This window comes from Phlebotomus papatasi, chromosome 1 (genome assembly GCF_024763615.1).
Source record: "Phlebotomus papatasi isolate M1 chromosome 1, Ppap_2.1, whole genome shotgun sequence".
NCBI lineage: Eukaryota > Metazoa > Arthropoda > Insecta > Diptera > Psychodidae > Phlebotomus > Phlebotomus papatasi.
The window spans coordinates 97,487,809-97,508,165 of NC_077222.1; the positions used below are offsets into that span (position 1 = coordinate 97,487,809).

General features: G+C 34.5%; 3 protein-coding genes across 4 annotated transcripts; 2 read left to right on the forward strand and 1 right to left on the reverse strand.

Annotated features, from left to right (window-relative positions):
- The first annotated feature begins 2,865 nt into the window (after positions 1-2,865).
- On the forward strand, positions 2,866-3,918 carry LOC129809945 (uncharacterized). The gene is made up of 4 exons (XM_055860109.1): positions 2,866-3,462; positions 3,527-3,654; positions 3,715-3,792; positions 3,847-3,918. Exons 1-4 carry the CDS (start codon positions 3,189-3,191, stop codon positions 3,916-3,918), a joined length of 552 nt encoding a protein of 183 aa, XP_055716084.1. The 5' UTR covers positions 2,866-3,188.
- Positions 3,919-4,416: 498 nt separating this feature from the next.
- Positions 4,417-11,716, forward strand: LOC129809935 (transmembrane protein 245). Its single transcript, XM_055860092.1, has 2 exons — positions 4,417-6,374; positions 10,287-11,716. Exons 1-2 carry the CDS (start codon positions 4,572-4,574, stop codon positions 10,869-10,871), a joined length of 2,388 nt encoding a protein of 795 aa, XP_055716067.1. The 5' UTR covers positions 4,417-4,571; the 3' UTR covers positions 10,872-11,716.
- On the reverse strand, positions 10,883-19,053 carry LOC129809940 (1,5-anhydro-D-fructose reductase). 2 transcript variants are annotated; one of them, XM_055860104.1, is made up of 4 exons: positions 18,758-19,053; positions 18,076-18,689; positions 11,111-11,362; positions 10,883-11,028 (listed from the first exon to the last, which is right to left on the reverse strand). In XM_055860104.1, exons 1-4 carry the CDS (start codon positions 18,875-18,877, stop codon positions 10,998-11,000), a joined length of 1,017 nt encoding a protein of 338 aa, XP_055716079.1. In that variant the 5' UTR covers positions 18,878-19,053; the 3' UTR covers positions 10,883-10,997. The 2 variants fall into 2 exon arrangements, with proteins under 2 accessions (XP_055716079.1, XP_055716078.1); XM_055860103.1 differs by having other exon boundaries at positions 10,883-11,362; positions 18,758-18,956.
- Positions 19,054-20,357: the final 1,304 nt, after the last annotated feature.

Below are 20,357 nucleotides of genomic sequence, written 5' to 3' on the forward strand. Positions count from 1 at the left end.
ATAAGTTCTGCTTGTAAACTAATTGCATTCTTTGAGAAATTAAAAGCTTTAAAAGATATTATAATAGAATCCATGGAAACTATGGGCTGCTGATTCAATTGTACGCATGCATGATACCGTTTCTGAGACTCATAGTGAGTCAAAACGAGTAGAGTGCACATGGGAATTGGTTAAGGACAGTGAAAAAGACATTCAGAGCCGATATGTTCTCATAGCTCAGTGGTAAGAGCAGTAAAAGCATTCGCGTAATCAGCGAAAAACTCTCAGTTCTAGCCGTTGCGGAAGTAGGAACCTTTTCCTGTCTCTATTTGGGTGAAATTTGAGGAATTCGGTAACTCTCGTTCTAAGTGTCGCCTCTATCTGTGCACAAACACAAAAACTCTTGGGATTACGAACCAAATGAGTAGAAATATAAAAATTCTTCTAAAATCCTGTTCAAAACTCACTCTAATAGAATGCTTTACTTTTTGCCAATAGCGGTTAAACAGTTAATGAAGTCTGTTATTAGTGGTGTGCCACTGCTTAAGGCCTCAAGGATTGTTTTAGAAGTTCTACAAGTATTATTTCAAAAACGTGCGTTCTAAGGTTCTATGTGTCGTACTTAGAGAATTTTGCAAGTTGATTTATTAAGAAAAAATGCTAGTTTTGAATATGTATAGCGATAAACAAATTGAAATTTGCGAATAGTTGAAGTAAACAATTTAAATTTCAAATAATAACCAATGTAAAATATAATTTTCAATTAAATAGGAATTTATTAAATTGCAGCATCTGTAAGATTCAACATTCGGTATAGGCTCATGTTCAATAAATAACAATATTTATTATACCAGTAATAAAATGAACCAACGAATCAACAATATGGAGACAACTCCATTAAACCTATTGGTTGGATATTGCTGCGATTATCGTCGTCAATCTAGAGTAGACTCTCACTAATTCGGCTCCTTTAACCCTTTAAGGACGATTGGGTCACCGGAGACCCAAAAATGAAATTTTTCCTACGGCCGTCTAAAGGTATGTTTTGTTCTAAAAAGTCAGAAAAAGTGACTTTTTCTGACCTCAGATTTTTAATCTTCTCGTCCTTAAAAGGTTAACATCGGGCTACTTTTTAATTCGGTCAGTAGTTAAATTTGAAAATTTGTTGTTGAAAATGTGTGTTCTATAATCTATAATCAAATTTGCCATGCTTTTTCTCATTTGTGATGTGATTTTGCATTATTAAAGGGCTTCCATGAAATTTACAATTAATATGTGCATGTAAATTTAATATGAGTATGCAAGTGAACAAAAATCGTTGAATTTCAAACAATTTTACGACCGAATTTCTCTTTAATTCAGGTGACATTTCGGTCCCAAATTACCGAATTTGAGAAAGTCTACTGTATTCTTCTTCTCTCCCTTTATTTTGTGCTTGGCAATGGTAATTTTAGAAATTTAACTACACAGTAAAAAAAGATGAAATTGGCAAGTTGAATTCTATTAGTAGAACTGAACTAGTTGAAATTTCGAATAACAACCACTGAAAAAATAAACTTTCAATTGAAAAGGAATCAATTAAATTGCAGAATTAGTAAAATTCAATGCTCAGTAATAGCAATAGCCCAAATGCAATAAATATTACTAATAATTATTATAATAGTATTAAAATGAAACAACAAAATAGTGTAAACTTCAGTCAATTTACTGGTTGAATATTTCAACGATTATCGTATGTAATAGAATCAATTCAATAGTCGTAGTACTTTTTCGACCGATTATCGCAGCATAAAAGTCAACTTTGAACTACTTTCGTTTGAACTGATTCTTCTTCTTTATATATTTTGTGTAATTTCAGTGGAACTTTTGGAGGAAAATTTAATTTACTTTGCTTTTCAACTAGGAAAATTCAACTTGTTTTCTTTTCAACTTTGCTTGCTACGATAAGCGTTTGAAATTTACTTCAATTATCAATGTTCTCCTATTACATGTGATAATCGTAATTATTTTTTACTGTGTAGGAAAATGCGACCTGCTTGCTTTTCAACTTTATTTTCTACGACATTTATTGGAAGTTATAATGATAATTGTTGTTCTCGTTACATACAAATGATTGTAATATTTTTTGCTGTCCGCACTCGTATGGTTCGTACAATATAGAAAGCAGTTATAGCTGCCAGTATCTGCTTTAAAAAACACTTCAGAGTTTCATTGATTTTGAAATATATTTCAATACGATCTGGAGTTATAAAAAGATGTTTTTGATCATTTCCACAGTTTCTTGGGTTTGGCGAACCTTTTTTACAGAATGAATGAATAAAAATTTATTAATAGTACCTTTGAGTGAATTTCTATGAGTGCTTATAATTTTTGACGAACATATTTTTTTCATATATAATATTTTTCAATATAATTTTGGCGGAAAATAATCAATTCGATTTTATAATTCTATAAAATACAGTAGACTCTCTCAAATACGAGCATATGGGACCGAAATGTCAGCCGAATTAGACAGAAATTCTGGCGACAAACTTTTTGAAATGCAACGATTTTTTATTCATGTGCATATAGATATTGAGTTTACACACTCATATATAACGTAAATTGATTGAAAATCCTTCAATAATGCAAAATCACATTAAAACTAAGACAAACCATGCCAAATTTTAGCATATTTGATTCATTTGATAATCATAATCAAACTTGAAAAATTACAACAAACTTTTTTCAAATGTAACCGCTGCATGAATTAAAAAGTAGCCCAATCTTAAAAAGAGCCGAATTTGCGAGAGTCTACTGTAAGTGAATTTGATTAAGCCTTACCTTCTGAAAATCCCCACACATGAATCACAAAATCTATGAAGTCACTAAGTTTACCCAAAGTTTTTTGAAGATTTTGTGCTATAAAAATTTTGAGAAAAATTATGATTTTTCACTTTCTTGAGCTTTTCTTGAAGCCCAAATTGATAAGAAAGATTCACGAAATACTCAGATTTACTGAAATAATCTGATTTCCTACTTGAAAACACCTTTTCTCAGGGAAATATTTTGGAGGTTACAACTATAATGACGTTTTGTTTTGTTTTCAAAACAATTAAAATAAGGCGGCTTTTTTGCAAATTTTTCCACACTGCTAATTGGAATTGGGGATATTTGTTTTATTGGGAAGATTGGCAAGGTGGTCTTGTTGCAGATTCCACGGGAAAGTGATGAAAACTGTGCAGAAGTCCTTTCGGAATATCCATGGAAAAGAGCTGAGAGTTGAAGTGAATAATTTCTCTGAGGCTACGGTCTCGATTGCTGTGACAAATGTGGAGAGTTTCCGGGAAAGGAAGCGATTGCTGATGATTACATTCTGCACAGGGGGATTGTATCTTGCATTGGTTCTGGCGGATAGGGTTGTGGGATCGGTATTTGGGCATATTTTTATGTTACTGCTGACGGTGGTTCCTGTTTATTTGGAATTGGGCGTTGTTGAATCTGGTAATTTGTTTAGGTTTTTTGTATTAAAGGGTTTGATTGGTAACTTCCTGAGGTTTTCTTTCAGAGACTGTGACCTTTGTTAAACACTTTGGTCTTCATAAAATCACCGAGTATTCCAGGAAGAGAGTGGAAAATCGCCTGATTCCAACTCATTCAATCCACGATATTATCATTAATGAAGTCATTCAACGCGTAAGCCAGTGAGAATTTTTTTGGTCAGAAATAGCAAATAATATTGATTATCTTCCACAGCAAAGGGTGATTTTTATGCTGCAGATCCTCCTACAGCCGGAAACGACGGTGAATGAAAGACTCCTGTCGATTTTTGAGGTATAAAAATTATATTTTTACTTCAAAGAGGAATTTAGTCAGGGATATTTGCAGAAAACGCAGCCAAATCTTCAGTGCCTGGAGTTTATATACAAATTGCTTCATCGGAGATGGGACAAATCCTGATGAATAGTTGAGTTAATCGATGGGAAAGGAGATTGCTTTTTGCAGTTCAGAGATCCTGTTTGCAATCTCAGACACCTGTAAAATATTTTTTTAATAATAAATTCTCACTTTGATAGGAAGTAGCGTACTTGTACTGTGCTCTCAAGAATATCCTCTTCCTGATCTAGAATACCACTGATTTCCTGGACGTTTTTCTCCATTTCCTGGGTGGGAAAGTCAATTTTTTCCTGACCAATGTTTTGATATTGCTCCACGAAGGACTTTGCCACGCCATTGAGCCACATTTTATAGAGCTTTGGGACTTGTTTCCGCAAAACTGCTATAGTTAATTGATCATCTGTAAGATTCCAATGAAAAAGTCAGCAGGAAAATGGTAATTTTGAAGAAAATTGAGGATTTTCTTACCCATTTTGTTTTTGTTTACAAAAAAGCGTCACATTTGTTTTGAATTAGCCCGTCCGGTGGAGTGAAGTACTAGATTTTCCGGAATCCGGGAAGCAAAGAAGTGAGGTTAGGTTGTTTCGGAATCTAAAAATAAGTCTGCGTCAGTGGGCATTTTATCAGTTTTCTCAGTGAAATCTGTGAATAAAAATGCAATATTGAGTGCTATCAGTGAGAATAAGTGTTTGTGAGTGTCTAAGAAAGCATACAGCATGACGTCAAAGCCAAATACGCCCAATTATGCCCGTGAAAGTATCACATCGGCATGGCACACCCTCAAGTCGCTGAACTTCTCCCAAGGACGCGAGATCAAGGGCACAATTTACAATATTGGGGCCGTGGCGGGGGTGTCCACCGTCGTGGCATTTGTCTTTGTTCTCCTGCCCTTCCTCAAGCCACTGCTCTGGGCCCTGTTGATCGGTGCAGTTGTCTATCCGTTCAAGCGAAAGATGTCCTTCTCAATCAAGAATTGGTTCGATGGCCTGGAGCGAACTGATGGGAATCTCTTTCTAAACATTGCTATAGCCCCTGTTCACAGTCTAGAATCCCTAGGGCAATTCCTGGGCAATTTCCTGCGGAACCATAAGCATTTGATTCTGATTGGGATTGGAGGGCTTGCCGTTACCAGGTTCACTGTTGAATACGCTCCCAGGAGATTGTTCTGCCTCATGTGGAGAGGAATTGTGCTCAGCCACACTTATGTTACGAATATTCTTGGGCAGTTGAGTGCGCATTTGGTGGTGACTTTCCTCGTGGCTTACATTACAACCGTCGTGCTCTTTTGGAAGCCCGCAAATCACACGAAATTCATGATGTTCGGTCAGTCCCTCTGGCTCCTCCTTGTAGCGTACGTCTGCAGTTTCTTAGGCCCCCTCCAAGTGCCCGTCTTCATGGCCCTCCTTCTCTACGGCCTCGCTGGAGTTGTCTACACTTATCGCGAGCAATTTGAAAAATCTTCCGGAGACGACGCAAATGTCAGCATTACCGAACGCCTCAGGCGATTTGTGGATGTTCCCAGGAGTCCTAAGCCAACAAAAGAAGTTCTCAACACGAGCACTTCCAAGACCCAACTCGATGCTCCTCCAGCAGATGGTCCAGCAGACGCCGAACCCGGTGGATCCGGTGAGAGTGATTTGTACTTCAAGTTTCTCTTTTTCGCCTGCGGAGGCACAATTATTTTCCGGAACATGTGGCTCTTGGTATTTTCCGCTGTGCCCATTTTTATGCACTTCTCCAAGGAGGCCTTGGCATCTACCGGAAGTCTGGCTTACGTGAGCGAGAAGGCCATTCGTATACAAACAGCCATAGAGAATTGGATCTCTGAGCGATACACAGCAATCTTCCCAATATGCCTCCCAGGAATAATTCAGATCAATCGAAAGGTCCATCGATGCCTCAGGGACAGTCTCAAGTCTTCTGTGGACACAATGTCTTCAATTGCCGTAATTGTGCTAATGCTGGTTGTTGTAATTTCCGCTGGAGTTTTTCTGGCTGTTCAGATCTACTCGGAGGGAATTGCCGTGGCACAGCTTGGGCACGAGGTGATCCAGAAGGCCTTCATTCACAGACCAGAACTCAAGGATATGTTCCCCGAGAGCACCTTTGACAACATCATTGACAATGCCCATGAGTACGGCAGGAAGACCATCGAGACGTACATCGATGACATCCTAAAGGACACAGATAAACAGCAGGCCATCAAGCTGAAGGAGCAAGTTCTAACAACATGGGACAGACTGGTGCAGAATGTCTTGGAGAGAAATGGAGATGATACAATTGGACCGAGAATGGGCTTTGGGATAAGGGAATCCTTCGATGAGATCGTAGACAATCCAATTGCAAAAGAAGGGATAATAGCCTGGGCCAAGAGCAATGTGGGAATGCTGAGGGATGTCATGGATTCCCTTTGGATCATTCTGCAGAAGAATATGTATCTCCTGGGAACTGTCTTTGGGTCAATCTTCTCGGTTCTGCTCGGAGGTGGACACGCTGTTGTGACCTTCGTCGTCGATACGGTAAGTGCTCTCGTGAATTTCTTTTAAAAAATCTCAAGAAGCATATGCACGATGCATATGCACCATTGTCATACTGAAGGCAGGGGCCCCTGCTAAAGGGCTCTGTGCGAGAAATAATAATAAAAATTTGAAGATTTGTTCATAAATTAATTCCAAAATACCTGATACACCTAAAAAAAATACAGACGTAAACTTATAGCAAGTAATAATGAAATGAAGAGCAGTAAAACGTATTTCACTGTAATAGAGGAGACCGGGGCAGGATTAGCCATCAAATGATTTTTTTCTTTACATATAAGTTGTGAAAAACTTGTTTTAATCCGACTGATTAATTTCAATTTTCAATCAATAAGAAGGGAGTTTATTATTCTGAATAAAAGGGTATCAAAATATTTTTTTTCTATGGATTTTCTTGGGACCACTGAAGCTACTTTTGAAAGAGAAGGCATTGGAAAAAATGTATTGCCGTTTCACTCTTTTCAATTTGTGGTACGTATACTAGATCCCGGCATTATGCACATTTTCGGGACCGAAAAAAAACGCGAGAAATGGCATTAAATATCGCGATAAATTGCATACCCGCAGGGGCTTTCTTTTGAATAAATCTTCCGTAGAACGAATTTCGCGCGGAGTAAAAGTAGTTCAAACAAAAAGATTCAACTGTTTAATAGAAATGCATTAACAAAAAGTACTTTTTGGCCAGAGTTCTTCAATAAATGGTTAGAATATTTAAAAAAATACCTTAATAATAGAAATTAAAGTTTTTTTTTTTTGAAAAAGAAGCACACTGTTTTCAAATTTCCCGCATCGCAAAATAGTATACATTCAGGCGTATTTCAAAAATGATTTCATAAATTGACTCCCAAGGGTAGGCAAACTTGCATAATTGTATGTGCATAATTCCGTCAGAAGCATAATCCCGAAGGACTTAATGCTGGGACTGAGTGTACCCCTAAATAAACAAAGACATTAAACCGATTTTGCTGTGTAAACTAAATATAAAATACATAAAAAGGGTGATCAAAATTAACCTTCCTTTAGTTAGCAATTTTCGAATAAAATTGCTGACAAATTTTTCCCTAAAATGAATTGGCCTATCAATTTGATATAAGTTCGAAATTATCAAGGTAAGGTTGATTGACTTATGGCAGAATCACATTGACAATAAAATGCTCGCCGTAGCCTTACTGTATTTCGTAAATTTACGCTTTTTCTTTGCAATTCTTACGCAAATTCTCAATTACCGTATTACCTTATCTCATACTCGGTGGCACTAGGTGAAAATAATATAAGAAAATTGAAGAAATAAAACGAAAATGCGATAAACGATGAGCAAAAAAAAACTCTACGATAAATTTCTATTACAGTTTGTTTTTTTGCTCACCGTTTATCGCATTTTCGTTTCATTTCTTCAATTTTCTTATATTATTTTCATCTAGTGCCACCGAGTATGAGATAAGATAATACGATAATCGAAAATTTGCACAAGAATTGCAATAAAAAAATGTGTTAATTAACGAAATACGGTGAGCACTTTACTCTCAGTGTGATTCTTCCCAGTGCAAAATAATAGTTATTACCCAGCGAACACTAAATTCTAATCGGTTCGAATTCAGGTAAAAACATATGATTTTTTTAGCTGAATTACATGGAAGTAGTTATTTTTTACTGTTCTTGTGGACACTTAATTTTTCTAATGTTTTTGAGAACACCTAATTATTTTATTGTTCCTGATAATAGTGTTTTTTACTGTTGTTAAAAATGATGATACTCAACATATTTTGTTATACTGTTCGTAGGAATAGTGACTTTCATGGAGTAGTAGATTAGTTGAGTTTTTTTTTTTTTACTGTTCCTGACTGAGAGTAGTGATTTTCCCAATGTTTCCGAATATAGCGATAGAGGCTAAGGTGTGTAAGGGGTGCGATCTATTATTTAAAGAACTAGATTTCATATAGAAATCGAACATTTCAGGGATCTGAAGATATTCGATATCGAAATTTCGAAAATTTAACTGTTGATTTTATCAACCTTAGCGGTAATTTCAGGCAGAATTGTAGCCAGGGCCTCGGTGCGTTATAGTATTTTACAATATCTTTCATTTTGGCCCTTGATTAAATTTTTGGTCAAAGAGTCGGAAAGAGCTAAGGTTTTTTTTTATTGAAAAGCCTAAGGTCCAGATATAACTCATGTTAGGGATTTTACATATAAAATAGATTAAACTTTTCTAAGATGTCTCACCTATATATATACGGAAATCACCAAATTAACTTCTCTTCTAAATAATTGGAGTCTTCCGAAGGTATTCTCTCACCTGAAATAAGACAATTTTTTTTACGATCCAGCGGAAAAGGATTAAATTTTCCCTCTCCAGAGAAAACTTCAGGCTCAGCTCCAACTTAACTGCAAGCTTTTTCCAGAAAAGCTCAGTTTAATTTTCCTGAATTTTAATTTTTGTATAACACCATGTTTCTTCCAGAAATCTTTACAAAGACTGGTGAAAAAAAAACTGTATTTTCTTTCCGCTTCCTCCACTCTTTTCATAGCGAGAGCACAAATTTGTTAGGTGGGGAAGTGATAAGAGGAATTTTAAGATATGATAAGTCAACTTAAAATAAACTCCTAGATTTATACAGGAAGCTCAATTCAAATTCTCAACAACTCGTTAAAATGTAATCCCGAAAATAATAAAATCTAAATCTAAAATCTTGAATTGTTAAAATCCTGAAAGGAACGAAATTTTATAAAAGATGTGTGGAATAATTTCGCAAACCAGAAAATTTTCCTTTGCTTCCAGCAAGCATAAGTGCAGTCGATGGAGTAGTTATGATCAGCTATGACACTTTTAAGAATTGGGGTTTTAATTTTGGCCCTTTTGGGAGTTTTATTTTCGGTATGGGATTTCGACCGGGGTCCCACTTATGTCGTTCACCAGATATTCAACATTTTTCGAAAACCATTTGTAGATATTTCCTTCCGTTTTCGTATAAGAAACATACTCTTACAAAAGCTAAGATGAGGGTAACCGGGGCAGAATTAGCCGACAGTAGAATTAGTCAGTGGACTGTGTAGTTTTTTAGAAAGAATATTGAGCAAACTACTATTTCGTCAAAGCAACTAGCTCTCTTCGTATTGGCTCCGGCACACCTTTTAGATCAGGAAAATTTAAGGTAATCTAAATTCACATCCCTTTCTTTCTCAAACGTTTTCATATGTCTATCCCACTCTTTTGCACTCTTCTTCTTCTTATGAACATCACACCAAATTAAATTTTGTTCAATTGAATTTTGAGTACGAAAGTGTGGGATAGACTCACGCAAATCTTTTGAGAAAGAAAAGGATGTGACTTTTTATTTCTTCAAATTGTCCCGATCTAAAGAGTGCCAGAGGCTTATCCGTTATCAGTCTATTTTTAAATAGGGTAAAGGCTCATAATTTTGGACAGTCTGCTTATAAGAATCGATGTTCCAAGTTTGAAGTGTTCTGTTATATTTCTCGTAAACAATTGCTCACATTGAATTTTCAACAAAGCAATTTCAACTCAAATCATATTCAAAATTTAACGTATTTAGTGTTAAAATCTTCAAAAAAAAGAACAAATATTTAGATAGAATTCATTATTCATCAAATATTGGAATAAAAATCCATCATTTTAATCAATTTATTTTTACTGTCCAATTTTATCCTCAAAGTGTCCAAAATAAGAAACTGGACAAAATTATGAGCCTTTCCCTAAATTTTTCTCAAACTTACGCAAGAAAATCATTTTCTGGCTAATTTTGCCCCAATTTCCCCTATAGTATTAAAAAAGAAATCAAATCTAAGCTGAAATCGTGGGAAAAGAAGAGCAACTTATTAAAAGGCGCTTCTTACGGGAAATTTTGTCAGTATTTGCGATCTTTTCTCTTCCAGATCGTCTTCTTCACAGCTCTTTTCTACCTTTTGTGCAGTAGCGAAGATAGATACTCTCCCCTTGTCTTTGTGACATCCCTGGGCTTTAAATCTGGCCCACGGATTGCCGAAGCGATTGAAGGATCAATTGCCGGAGTGATTACAGCTACGGCTAAAATTGCTCTGTTTCATGGACTCTTTACGTGGCTGACTCATACGATTTTCAGTGTGAATGTAGTCTATTTACCGGCTGTTTTAGCCACAGTCCTGGCCGCAGCACCTTTCCTGGGTACTTACTGGTGCGCTGTTCCGGCATTCTTCGATCTGTGGCTGGCACAGGATAGATTCTGGATTGCTGTGGTGCTCCTGGCGCTGCATTTCTTCATCCCTTCGACTGTTGATGCAGCTGTTTATGCGGACATCAAGAGTTCAGGGCATCCGTATCTCACGGGTTTATCTATTGCTGGAGGACTTTACTGGATGGGTCTGCAGGGGGCTATTCTTGGGCCACTGCTACTCTGCCTTCTCGTGATGATCTTTGATCTCACGGTGTCGGCTATCAACAAGGAATCTCCAATAACGAATTCAGTGTCCAGTTCCAAATGAAACCAACATAATTTTGTGCTTGACGATTTTATTCGTGCTCTCAATGCGACTAACTCGAGAACATCCATTTAGAAAGTGATATAAAAAATAATAAAACTGGAAAATTTGAAGTTGATCCATCAGCAATTACCATGGAAATTCAGGATGTTTGTTAATTCTGCAAAAAATACACAAGACAAAGAAATCTCAGTAAATAAAAAAAACTGCCAGGGAGTTGAGAAATAAAAGCCCAGACTGACCCTTTGAAGAAAGAAAAATCGCAAACTCGAATATTTTCATTGAGTCCAGCCAGGAGATCCATGTCCTCATCAACGAGCGTAAAGTCAAATAATTCAATGTTCTGCCTCAAGCGCGACTCATTGGTACTCTTGGGGATGACCACAAGACCTCTCTGGACGTTGTACTTGAGGAGAATCTGTGCAGGAGTCTTCCCGTACTTACTGGCCATTTTTATAACTTCGGGATTCTCAATTAGATCCGGAATGTCGCGTCTGCAATTTGCAAAGGAAAAAAAATAGTCTCTAACATGAAATATCTGCATGAACATATTTACATAATGCTTTAATTTTTTGTGAATACACTTTTGTGAATTTATAAGATTGTTAAATATATAGCTGTTTGTAATTTAACGTGTAGATTGAATAGTTTTTTTTAATTAATCGAACTTGAAGATACTCCCTCATGAATTTGTTCTTGGCCTCAAATCTGTGATTAAATTAAAAATAGAATGATTTGGATTTTCAAAGATTACAATTTTTTGTGAATTGGTTATCTCAATCAAAGATATTTGAATATTTTATATTGATTCTCTTGTATTTTTCATTAATAAATTTATTTTTCAAATATTTTACGCAATTTCAAAATTTACCATTTCCAGGAGAAACATTAAAAATCCATTTTATTCATTGATCATAAAAATTTTCATATTTTCCATAACATTGCAGAATTTTAGGTCATGCAGTTGAATCAAGTTCAAGTGTTGAACTTCATTGCAGAGTAAATCAATTGAACGTGCAAACATTCTCCCGGCATTCAATGCAAAAATGGGAAAAATTATTTCAATTTGAAATTTTAATTGGAATTTTTTCACCTCAGACCTTAATAAAAAGAAATTAATCTTCTAACAAAATTTTTCGAGGAGATGCGAAATTTGTTTGAATAACTATTTTACAAAGTTTATGTTTATGTATTTAAATATTAAATATCTAAAGTCCATTGAATGCTATTTTTCTTCTAAAGCATATTTTTCTTCGTTGTCGTTTAAAAAAAATTAATTATAGCTTTCTTTTGATGAAATTCTTGTTAAAAGGGGTGGTAAAGCGTCCCAGGCTTTGCGAAATGATCTAACTTGAAATTTAGATGATATATCTCAAAAGCATTTTCCATCATTTACCGGTTTTCAAATGATTTGAACCAATTTGAACCGATTCATCACTCAAATGATCCCCAGAATAGTTTTAAAAGTAATATAACTGGTTTTCAGACAAAAAAATAGTTATCGGCTATGAATCGGTTCATTACCGGTTCACAACCGATTAGAATCGATCCAGTTTTATAGGAAATTCCAAGACCGTTCAAACGAGCGCAAACACGATACCATTCTGTTGAAAAATGCGCTCCGTAGTGTCTTTTTAACCTCTGATCTTGAAAAACCGTTATTAGGAAAGATTCAACCAAGGGGGAGATATTTGGGTGAAAATGTGTACACCACTTCCAGACACTTCCACAATTTTTATGGAAGAGCCCTTTACACTTTCGAAAATGTTGCAATACTTCCAGCACTTCCTGCACTTGATGCATAGGATACTCACAAAATTGCCATCACTATTAGAGACTCTTTAAAATGGAATTGATATTTTGAAGGATAGATCGAGATAGATGTTAGAGCAAGGACACGATTTAAATAGACCCCCAAAATGTTTTTTTAATGGAAGTCCATCAGATAGATCATTTCTTAAATTTGTTTAAAATTGAATTACAAATGCACCTTTTGTTCCTCATTTTATAAAAGCCCTCAAAACCAGAAATCGACTTTTTTGACGAATTACTTTTGGCATTAAGAGATCGTCAGTTAAATCAGCATTTGTCGTAACTTCATTTTTGCGATTTTGGGTTATATACATATTTAGAATTGGCGTAATTTTGTTTATTAAACTCACTTGAGAAAAAGAAACATTTATAGGCCCATTAAAAATTATTTTAAACAAAAATTATCGTAAGTGCCCTCAATTAGTAAAAATTTATCAGAATTTGTCGTAACTTCCATTTTTGGGGAAGTTACGACAAATTTTCATACAAAATTTGCTCTAATCAGCATTTGCCGTAACTTTTTTAGCTCGCTTGCGTGGCTTGTAATTTGCAACAAAAATTTAATATTTCTCATTAAAACGTTCACAAACTCTTCCATATATCCAAAGACAGTGCGAATAATGCAACATTAAATCATTTTAATTCGATATTTGTGAGAAAAAAGTGAGGAAAAATCCCTGCCCATCTGTCATTATTTCAAAACAAAACAAGCGATGCGGCGCACAAAATTTATTAAATAAAATTTATGAAATAAAAGCTTTTTAGTGACAATGACCACAGTTTAATTGACTAATTTAGTGAAATAAAGGCACTCATTATCACTAGAGTAATTAAAATTGATATAATGTGTTTTTGAAAATTGTCGTAACTTCCAAGATATCCATACATTAGAAGTTACGGCTTTATAAACGATGGAAGTTACGATAAAATCTTATTGTGTTTCATTGAACATATATCTCAATATCTCAGCTTTGAAATCATTTTTTAAAGATATTCTCGAGTTAACTTACAGTTTATTAGTGCCACTTTTATTATTTTGACTCAAAAGTATCGCATTCGGGGCTCATTTTTAAGAAAAATAATTCTGAACTGAAAATTTCGTCTCCTGAAAAGTTGTCAAAAGGAAGTTACGACAAATGCTGATTTAACTGACGAGATGTAAAGCACTAAAACCTTTGCAGTAATGCAAAATGGTAAACAATGGTGGAGGTAACCTATGGGATACCCCTTAACAATATTCGCAAAAAAGTCCCACGAATTTATATAATCATCCAATACATACATATTTACGATAAATTAGAAAAAAATATATCAAATTGATTCACAGTCAATTGCAATAACTATGTCATTATTGGTGAGCCACTATACATGAATTTGAAATTCCTGTAAAAATTCAGGAAAATCATTATTCAACTGAGTATATCCTCAGAAAAATTACGACACAAATCAAGCTATAATAAATTTCATTGTCATAACTGAACTTGAACAGTTCACAAACCTTTCCAAATACTGCCGCTCGAATTAAGAATCTAAACTAAAAGTAACGTAGTCTGTAGAATACGGAATTAGACAAAAAAGACTATATTCGAGTACTCCCACTTCCAAATACTTCCAAGCACTTAATTTTCAGCTGTACACCACTTTTGACCCTAATATCTCCCCCTTGGATTCAACGGTATTTTCGTCTAAGAACGAAATGTCCGCCTGGGTAATCTCTAAAACAGAGGTGTGCAAGAAACCGTTGAAACCGAATTAACGTCAAAATAAGTTTGTTATAGTAGCGTTTTGACCATTGACGTACATGTTTCATTTGACGTTAATTCGGTTTCAACGGTTTCTTGCACACCTCTTCATCCAAAAATGACAAAAAAAATCGCACGATGAGTTTTCGAGCAATCGCAAAAAACATGATTTTGGAGCGGAAGGGGAGGGGTGGGGGAAAATGAGGGGCATGTTAACGATCCTTGGATCGACTTATGGGGGTGTCCCCCTTAGATCCCAAGTTGCTATCTCTAACCGTTTGGCCTCTAGAGCTGGCGATATTCGGACGGACAGACGGACAAACAGCGTGACACCAAAGAACTCGAAACTTCAGATTTCCAAAATTCTACCAAAATACGACCCCTCGGGGGGTAAGGTAAAGAGTCGAAATATCTAAATATATAACTCAAAATCGAGGGATTATATCGCTCTTTGGAGATTACAAGTAGTCAACTCACCTTTTGCAATTTTTAGATTCTAATGCACTTAGAAAGACAATTTAATTAATTTTCAGATGATATAAGAATAAGAAACTTATTGCGTTTTGATATTTTTTAGCTTTTCACATTTTACCTAGGGTTCTATATTATAAAAAGATACATATTTAATTAATATGCTTTTTCCTGTACATCACCATTTAATTATTTTTACTGCTCGAACTCAAAGAGAGAGCAGTTATATATAGTTAGGTGGGGTAACTGGATTGTTTTCCGAAGAGTGCTACTTAAACGCTTGTTTTTGGACTGATGAAATTCTTTTTTACTTCTTCTAAATCCATAAAATTCAGAAACATAATATTAAAAAAAAATATCAAAAATATTAAAGAAAATTTATAAAATAATGATAATACTGAAATAAGTCATCATGCACTAACTGGGTCGCCTTTTCGCTAATTCACTTTTAATTAAACCTTTGGATTTAAAATACTTTTTCACAAGAAAAGAAAAACAATAAATGTTTTTAATCAACCAGCTGTCATTAGCGAAAATATCACTGCTAGATAATTTTTAGTGAAGTACCCAGCTGGTACAAGTTTGTAATGAGTCGATTACACTCACTTATTTAATGGATAATAAAAATATTTTTTTGCTTTTTCTCAAACTTGAATAGTTATATTATCTTACTGTAGCGACTATATTACGGAAATAAAAATAAAAATATTATTTTAAGTGGATTAGTCATAAACGATTCAGATAGCGAAGCGCCCGGATTAGCACACTTGACTAATGCATCGAATACTTGGAAAATCTTTTGTGATACATTCAGCAAAAAATGCAACTTTATACATAGAGTATTGCAATCAGTAGACAAGCCAATAGTCTCTATTAAAGATCATTTCTACACGAATACGAGGGATTGATTTATTGAAGATAAGAATATAATTTCAAAAATAATAAATAAATGAATAATGAATACTATTGAACCAATATTTTATGCATATAGGGGAATGTGGGTCACCTTTGAAATTGGGATATTTTACCTATTTTTAAATAAAATTGAGTCTATCATAATTTAGCTGCACAAACCGATTGAGAAGCTAAATTACATTAGGATATGTATCAGTTCAACTTAAACATACACTGAGAAAAAAACAGGGGTGCGATTAACTTTTCTTCTTCATAACTTTAACACTTTTTAGTTGTAAAAATATATCAACATTTTTTAATGTTAATTTTACACCTTATTAAGGGTAAAATTTACACGAAAAAGGATTACTTTAACCCCTAATACACCTAAAAAGCATAATATTTACACCGATTTCGGATCAGTATTGCAGGGTAAATTAAACATTTCCGGAATGTTATTTTAACTTTTTTCGGATTTCTCTCACTCACGTAGGACAAAAATCCCAATTTCAAAGGTGCCCCACTTTCAAAGGTACCCCACTAGTACACATTTCTTACGAGTGATCAAATTTCTTTTAAGGCACTATAGGGTAAAATGAAGTAATTTGGAACCATTTACAATTTGGGACATGAGATTTTCTCATTGTTTCAGATGAGCAAAGAGAAAACAAAGATCGCGAAATAGAAGAAAAAGACAATTAAGAAAAAAAAGGAACAGCTTTTCTTCCTTTTGAATCTCTTACGGCGTTATCACACTTGCACATTAAAATTTTAATGTGATTCACATTAATTGTCGCTTGTGAGCGTCCAAATATGGTATTTGTGTCTTTGAGTCACTTAATATTAGGGGTTTTTCTATTTATTGATAAAGAAGTGGACTTGGCCTGCAAAAGTAAGTTTAAATTTACCTAAAGCATAAATATTTTTCACATTAAAAAATTAAAGAGAAAATCGCATTAATTTTTCGCATTAATGCTATAAATCAATTTATATCAAATTTTGCGGGCCAAGTCTACCTTTTTATCAACAAATAGATCAAATTTTGAATATAAAATGATTCAAACACACAAATTACACATTTGGACTCTCACGAGCGACAATTAATGTGATTCATATTAAAATTTTAATGTGCAAGTGTGATAACACAGTTAAACAGTGAGAAAATCTCAAATGTCCCAAATTGTAAATGATTCCAAATTACCTCATTTTACTCTACGTTGTTTTTGTTGATTTAAGTGAGAAAAATAAATAAAACAGTGTTTTCGCGAAATTTTACTAAATTTTATATCGGTAATTTTTTCAAATTTAAGAGCAGAATCACATTGACAGTAAAATCTTCACCGTATTTCGTTAATTTACGAATTTTCATTGCAATTCTTGCGCAAATTTTCGATTACCGTATTACCTTATCTCATATACTCGGTGACACTAGGTGGAAATAATATAAGAAAATTGAAGAAATAAAACGAAAACGCGATAAACCGTGAGCAAAAAAATTGTACGATTAATTTCTCGTAGTTTTTTTTTGCTCACCGTTTATCGAATTTACGTTTTATTTCTTCAATTTTCTTATATTATTTTCACATTGTGCTACCGAGTATGAGATAAGGTAATACGGTAATGGAAAATTTGCGTAAGAATTTCAATGAAAATGCGTAAATTAACGAAATACGGTGAGGCTACGGCGAGCATTTTACTGTCAATGTGATCCTGCCCTAAGAGTCTTCAGTTTAGCTTAAAAGCACTTTAAAAAAGTGTTTTTAACAGTCTAAATTTAATAATGTATGAAGTTTACAAATTATAAAAAAATGCACATAAAATATTTTAATGCTGTGAAGTATTAAATAAAAAGATAAACATTTGCTGAACTATCCCTTCTATTCATTTTTTTTTAACTTTGTGTGATCACTTTTTTGCACAATTAAAGTACAATAATACCATTACAGTAGACTCTTCGATATCCAGCACTTCGATATCCGGGTGACAGCTGCCAAACACTGGCGGTTGATGTATTCAAAATTATTTTGACTAAAACATGAAGTTTGTCCAGAGTGAATTAAAGTATTATTAACATTGTATCGAAGTTTTTAATACATAATTGTGATAAAAAATGAAACATAAGTATATCACGAAAAAAAAATTCTCTTTTTCTTTGTCAGACAGAAAATAAATTCACACTGCACAAAATAGAAAAACCGTTGATCATTCAAAAAACCTAAATGTCATTGTGTCCCCCAGTCAGCCGGATATCGAAGAGTCTACTGTATAAAGATAAATAAACGACTTACGTGACACCTGCTGATTTATGTAATTCAGCAATTCCTCTGGATCCCAGAGGGGAATAGGCAGTGACCACAATGTCGTTCTTCCTGCAGAAATCTATCAGACTTTTCTGCTGCAAATACAAATGAACTTCAATTTGCAAACTCACGGGCTTTATGGTGGAAGTGTCGAGGATTCGTTGAATTTGATTCTGATTGAAATTTGAGATCCCAATACTCCTGGTTAATCCCATAGACAACATATCCTCCATTCTCTTCCACGTAGCCACATGATCAGTATCTCTTTCGAGAACAACATCTCCATTTTCGTCCCTGAGGAATTCTCCATCAACTTCTGGGACAGTGAAGGGCGTGTGGATTAAGTATAAATCCACATAGTCCAACTGGAGACTCTCCAGGGACTTCCTCAAGAACTTCTCCACACTTCCTGGACGATTGGCATGAGGAGGCAATTTTGTGCAGATAAACAAATCTTCGCGCTTTATTTCACCAGAATCCATGAAACGTTTGAGCGTTCTGCCAATGACCGGTTCATTGAGATACACTGGAGCTGCATCGATATGGCGATACCCACACTTAAGAGCCGCCTCCAATGCAAGTTCAACTTCATTGTCTGGAGCCTGAAAGTGCAGAAATTGGGTCACCATGCTACTCCCTTTGTCCCATGCAAAATATTAGCTGTACTAACTCTCCACGTTCCTAATCCAACAACTGGCATTTCCTGCCCATTGCTCAGAGAAATTTTGGGAATATTTGCAGACATTTTTGTGATATTACTTGCAAATTTAGCGACGCGAGAGATACTCATTACAAACGGAACCAAATACTCCGGCGGCACGAGTTTAACTGAATTATCTTACTGAGAGAGCGCTTGAGGAGAGCCAAAAGCGCAACTATAGTAATTGTAGTGGATACCTAAAGTGGGGAGAGTTGGTGTCTCTTTCCTCTGCCCCAACCGACTGCTAATCCCTGAATGCAATTGAGATCACGACAGAATGCAGCAAATAAAATTATGATAGAGAGGCTAATAAATGGGAATTGAGGATAAACAAATAACCCAAAGAGTTCTTATTTTTAGAAAAAAAATATTAACTAAATTAGTACAATATTCGCAATAAAGAATACTAGAGCGATTTTACTACTATTAAATAATTTATATATAGGATAAAGTGATACAAGTTGGACAATTCGCCGGTACAAGTTGGACATGGCTTTTTTCTTGATAAATACAGTACAAAATTTGTTTTTAAGCACAAGGAACCAAATTATAAAACCAAAGAATTAAAAATATACAAATAAAAATAAAGTACTAAATTTATCAAGAAAAAAGCCCTGTCCAAATTGTACCATTGATTGTCCAACTTGTACCACTTTACCCTAATCCCTAGTAAATTGTTCATTGGGATACGTATACTATATAAAAAGTCCATTTATACGGGAGTAGGGAAGGCTTTCAGGCTTCGCACATATTCTGGTTTCGAACAGGTCATATTTTCACATATTCCATTAATGCATCTGATCTAGGTTTATCAGGAAATAGCGACTTCCAGTTATTGGCTTATATTGCCATAGTTCAAATTTATTAAAGGAATGTTGGGAAAATATTTATAATTAATGTAAAGGAATATGGGGATAGTCTCGGATGATTTTTCCTAGAGGTTTGTTTCTGTGATAAGTTTCCCTTGTGATCTGTTATAATCTCCCATAATGTGTCTCGGCTAAAATAAGAAGTAAAGTAGATTTTCTATTTTGTTTCGAATGTTCTAAGGTCGAAGCAACACCTCTTCGACAGGGAACCCCTATTGACACTTTTGTCAAAATCTTGAAATTTATTTGAAGTAGGGTAAATTAAGCTAATTCAAAACCTGTTCCAAATGGAAACTTTTCGCTACTCCAAATAGAAAGATCATTTTTTTCCATGATAAATACAGTATTAAATTTTTATTTATTTATTTTCTATACATCAATTTCATTATTCAGTTAATTTTGCTCCGAATAGAGCGAAAATCCATTCATATTCACAAATATTAATTTATAAATTTCTCAGAAAAATTAAAAGTGTACGTTTGCACCACAGAATTTTTTCAAAGGTGCCCCACTTTCGAAGATACCCCACTAGTACACATTTCTTACGAGTGATCAAATTTCTTTTAAGGCACTACGTTCCTTTTGTTGATTTAAGAGAGAAAATTAAATAAAAAAGTGTTTTTGCGAAATTTTACTAAATTTTATATGGATAATTTTTTCAAGTTTAATAATCTTCAGTTTAACTTGAAAGCACTTTAAAA

Excerpts from the sequence above, each read along its gene's own strand:
- LOC129809945 (XM_055860109.1), top strand. The coding sequence starts at position 3,189 with ATGAAAACTGTGCAGAAGTCCTTTCGGAATATCCATGGAAAAGAGCTG. Across the intron at positions 3,463-3,526 it reads ATTGGGCGTTGTTGAATCTG|AGACTGTGACCTTTGTTAAA; the intron begins GTAATTTGTTTA and ends GTTTTCTTTCAG. Across the intron at positions 3,655-3,714 it reads TTAATGAAGTCATTCAACGC|CAAAGGGTGATTTTTATGCT; the intron begins GTAAGCCAGTGA and ends TATCTTCCACAG.
- LOC129809935 (XM_055860092.1), top strand. The coding sequence starts at position 4,572 with ATGACGTCAAAGCCAAATACGCCCAATTATGCCCGTGAAAGTATCACA. Across the intron at positions 6,375-10,286 it reads TGACCTTCGTCGTCGATACG|ATCGTCTTCTTCACAGCTCT; the intron begins GTAAGTGCTCTC and ends TTTCTCTTCCAG.
- LOC129809940 (XM_055860103.1), bottom strand. The coding sequence starts at position 18,877 with ATGAGTATCTCTCGCGTCGCTAAATTTGCAAGTAATATCACAAAAATG. Across the intron at positions 18,690-18,757 it reads TTGGATTAGGAACGTGGAGA|GCTCCAGACAATGAAGTTGA; the intron begins GTTAGTACAGCT and ends CTGCACTTTCAG. Across the intron at positions 11,363-18,075 it reads CATAAATCAGCAGGTGTCAC|ACGCGACATTCCGGATCTAA; the intron begins GTAAGTCGTTTA and ends TGCAAATTGCAG.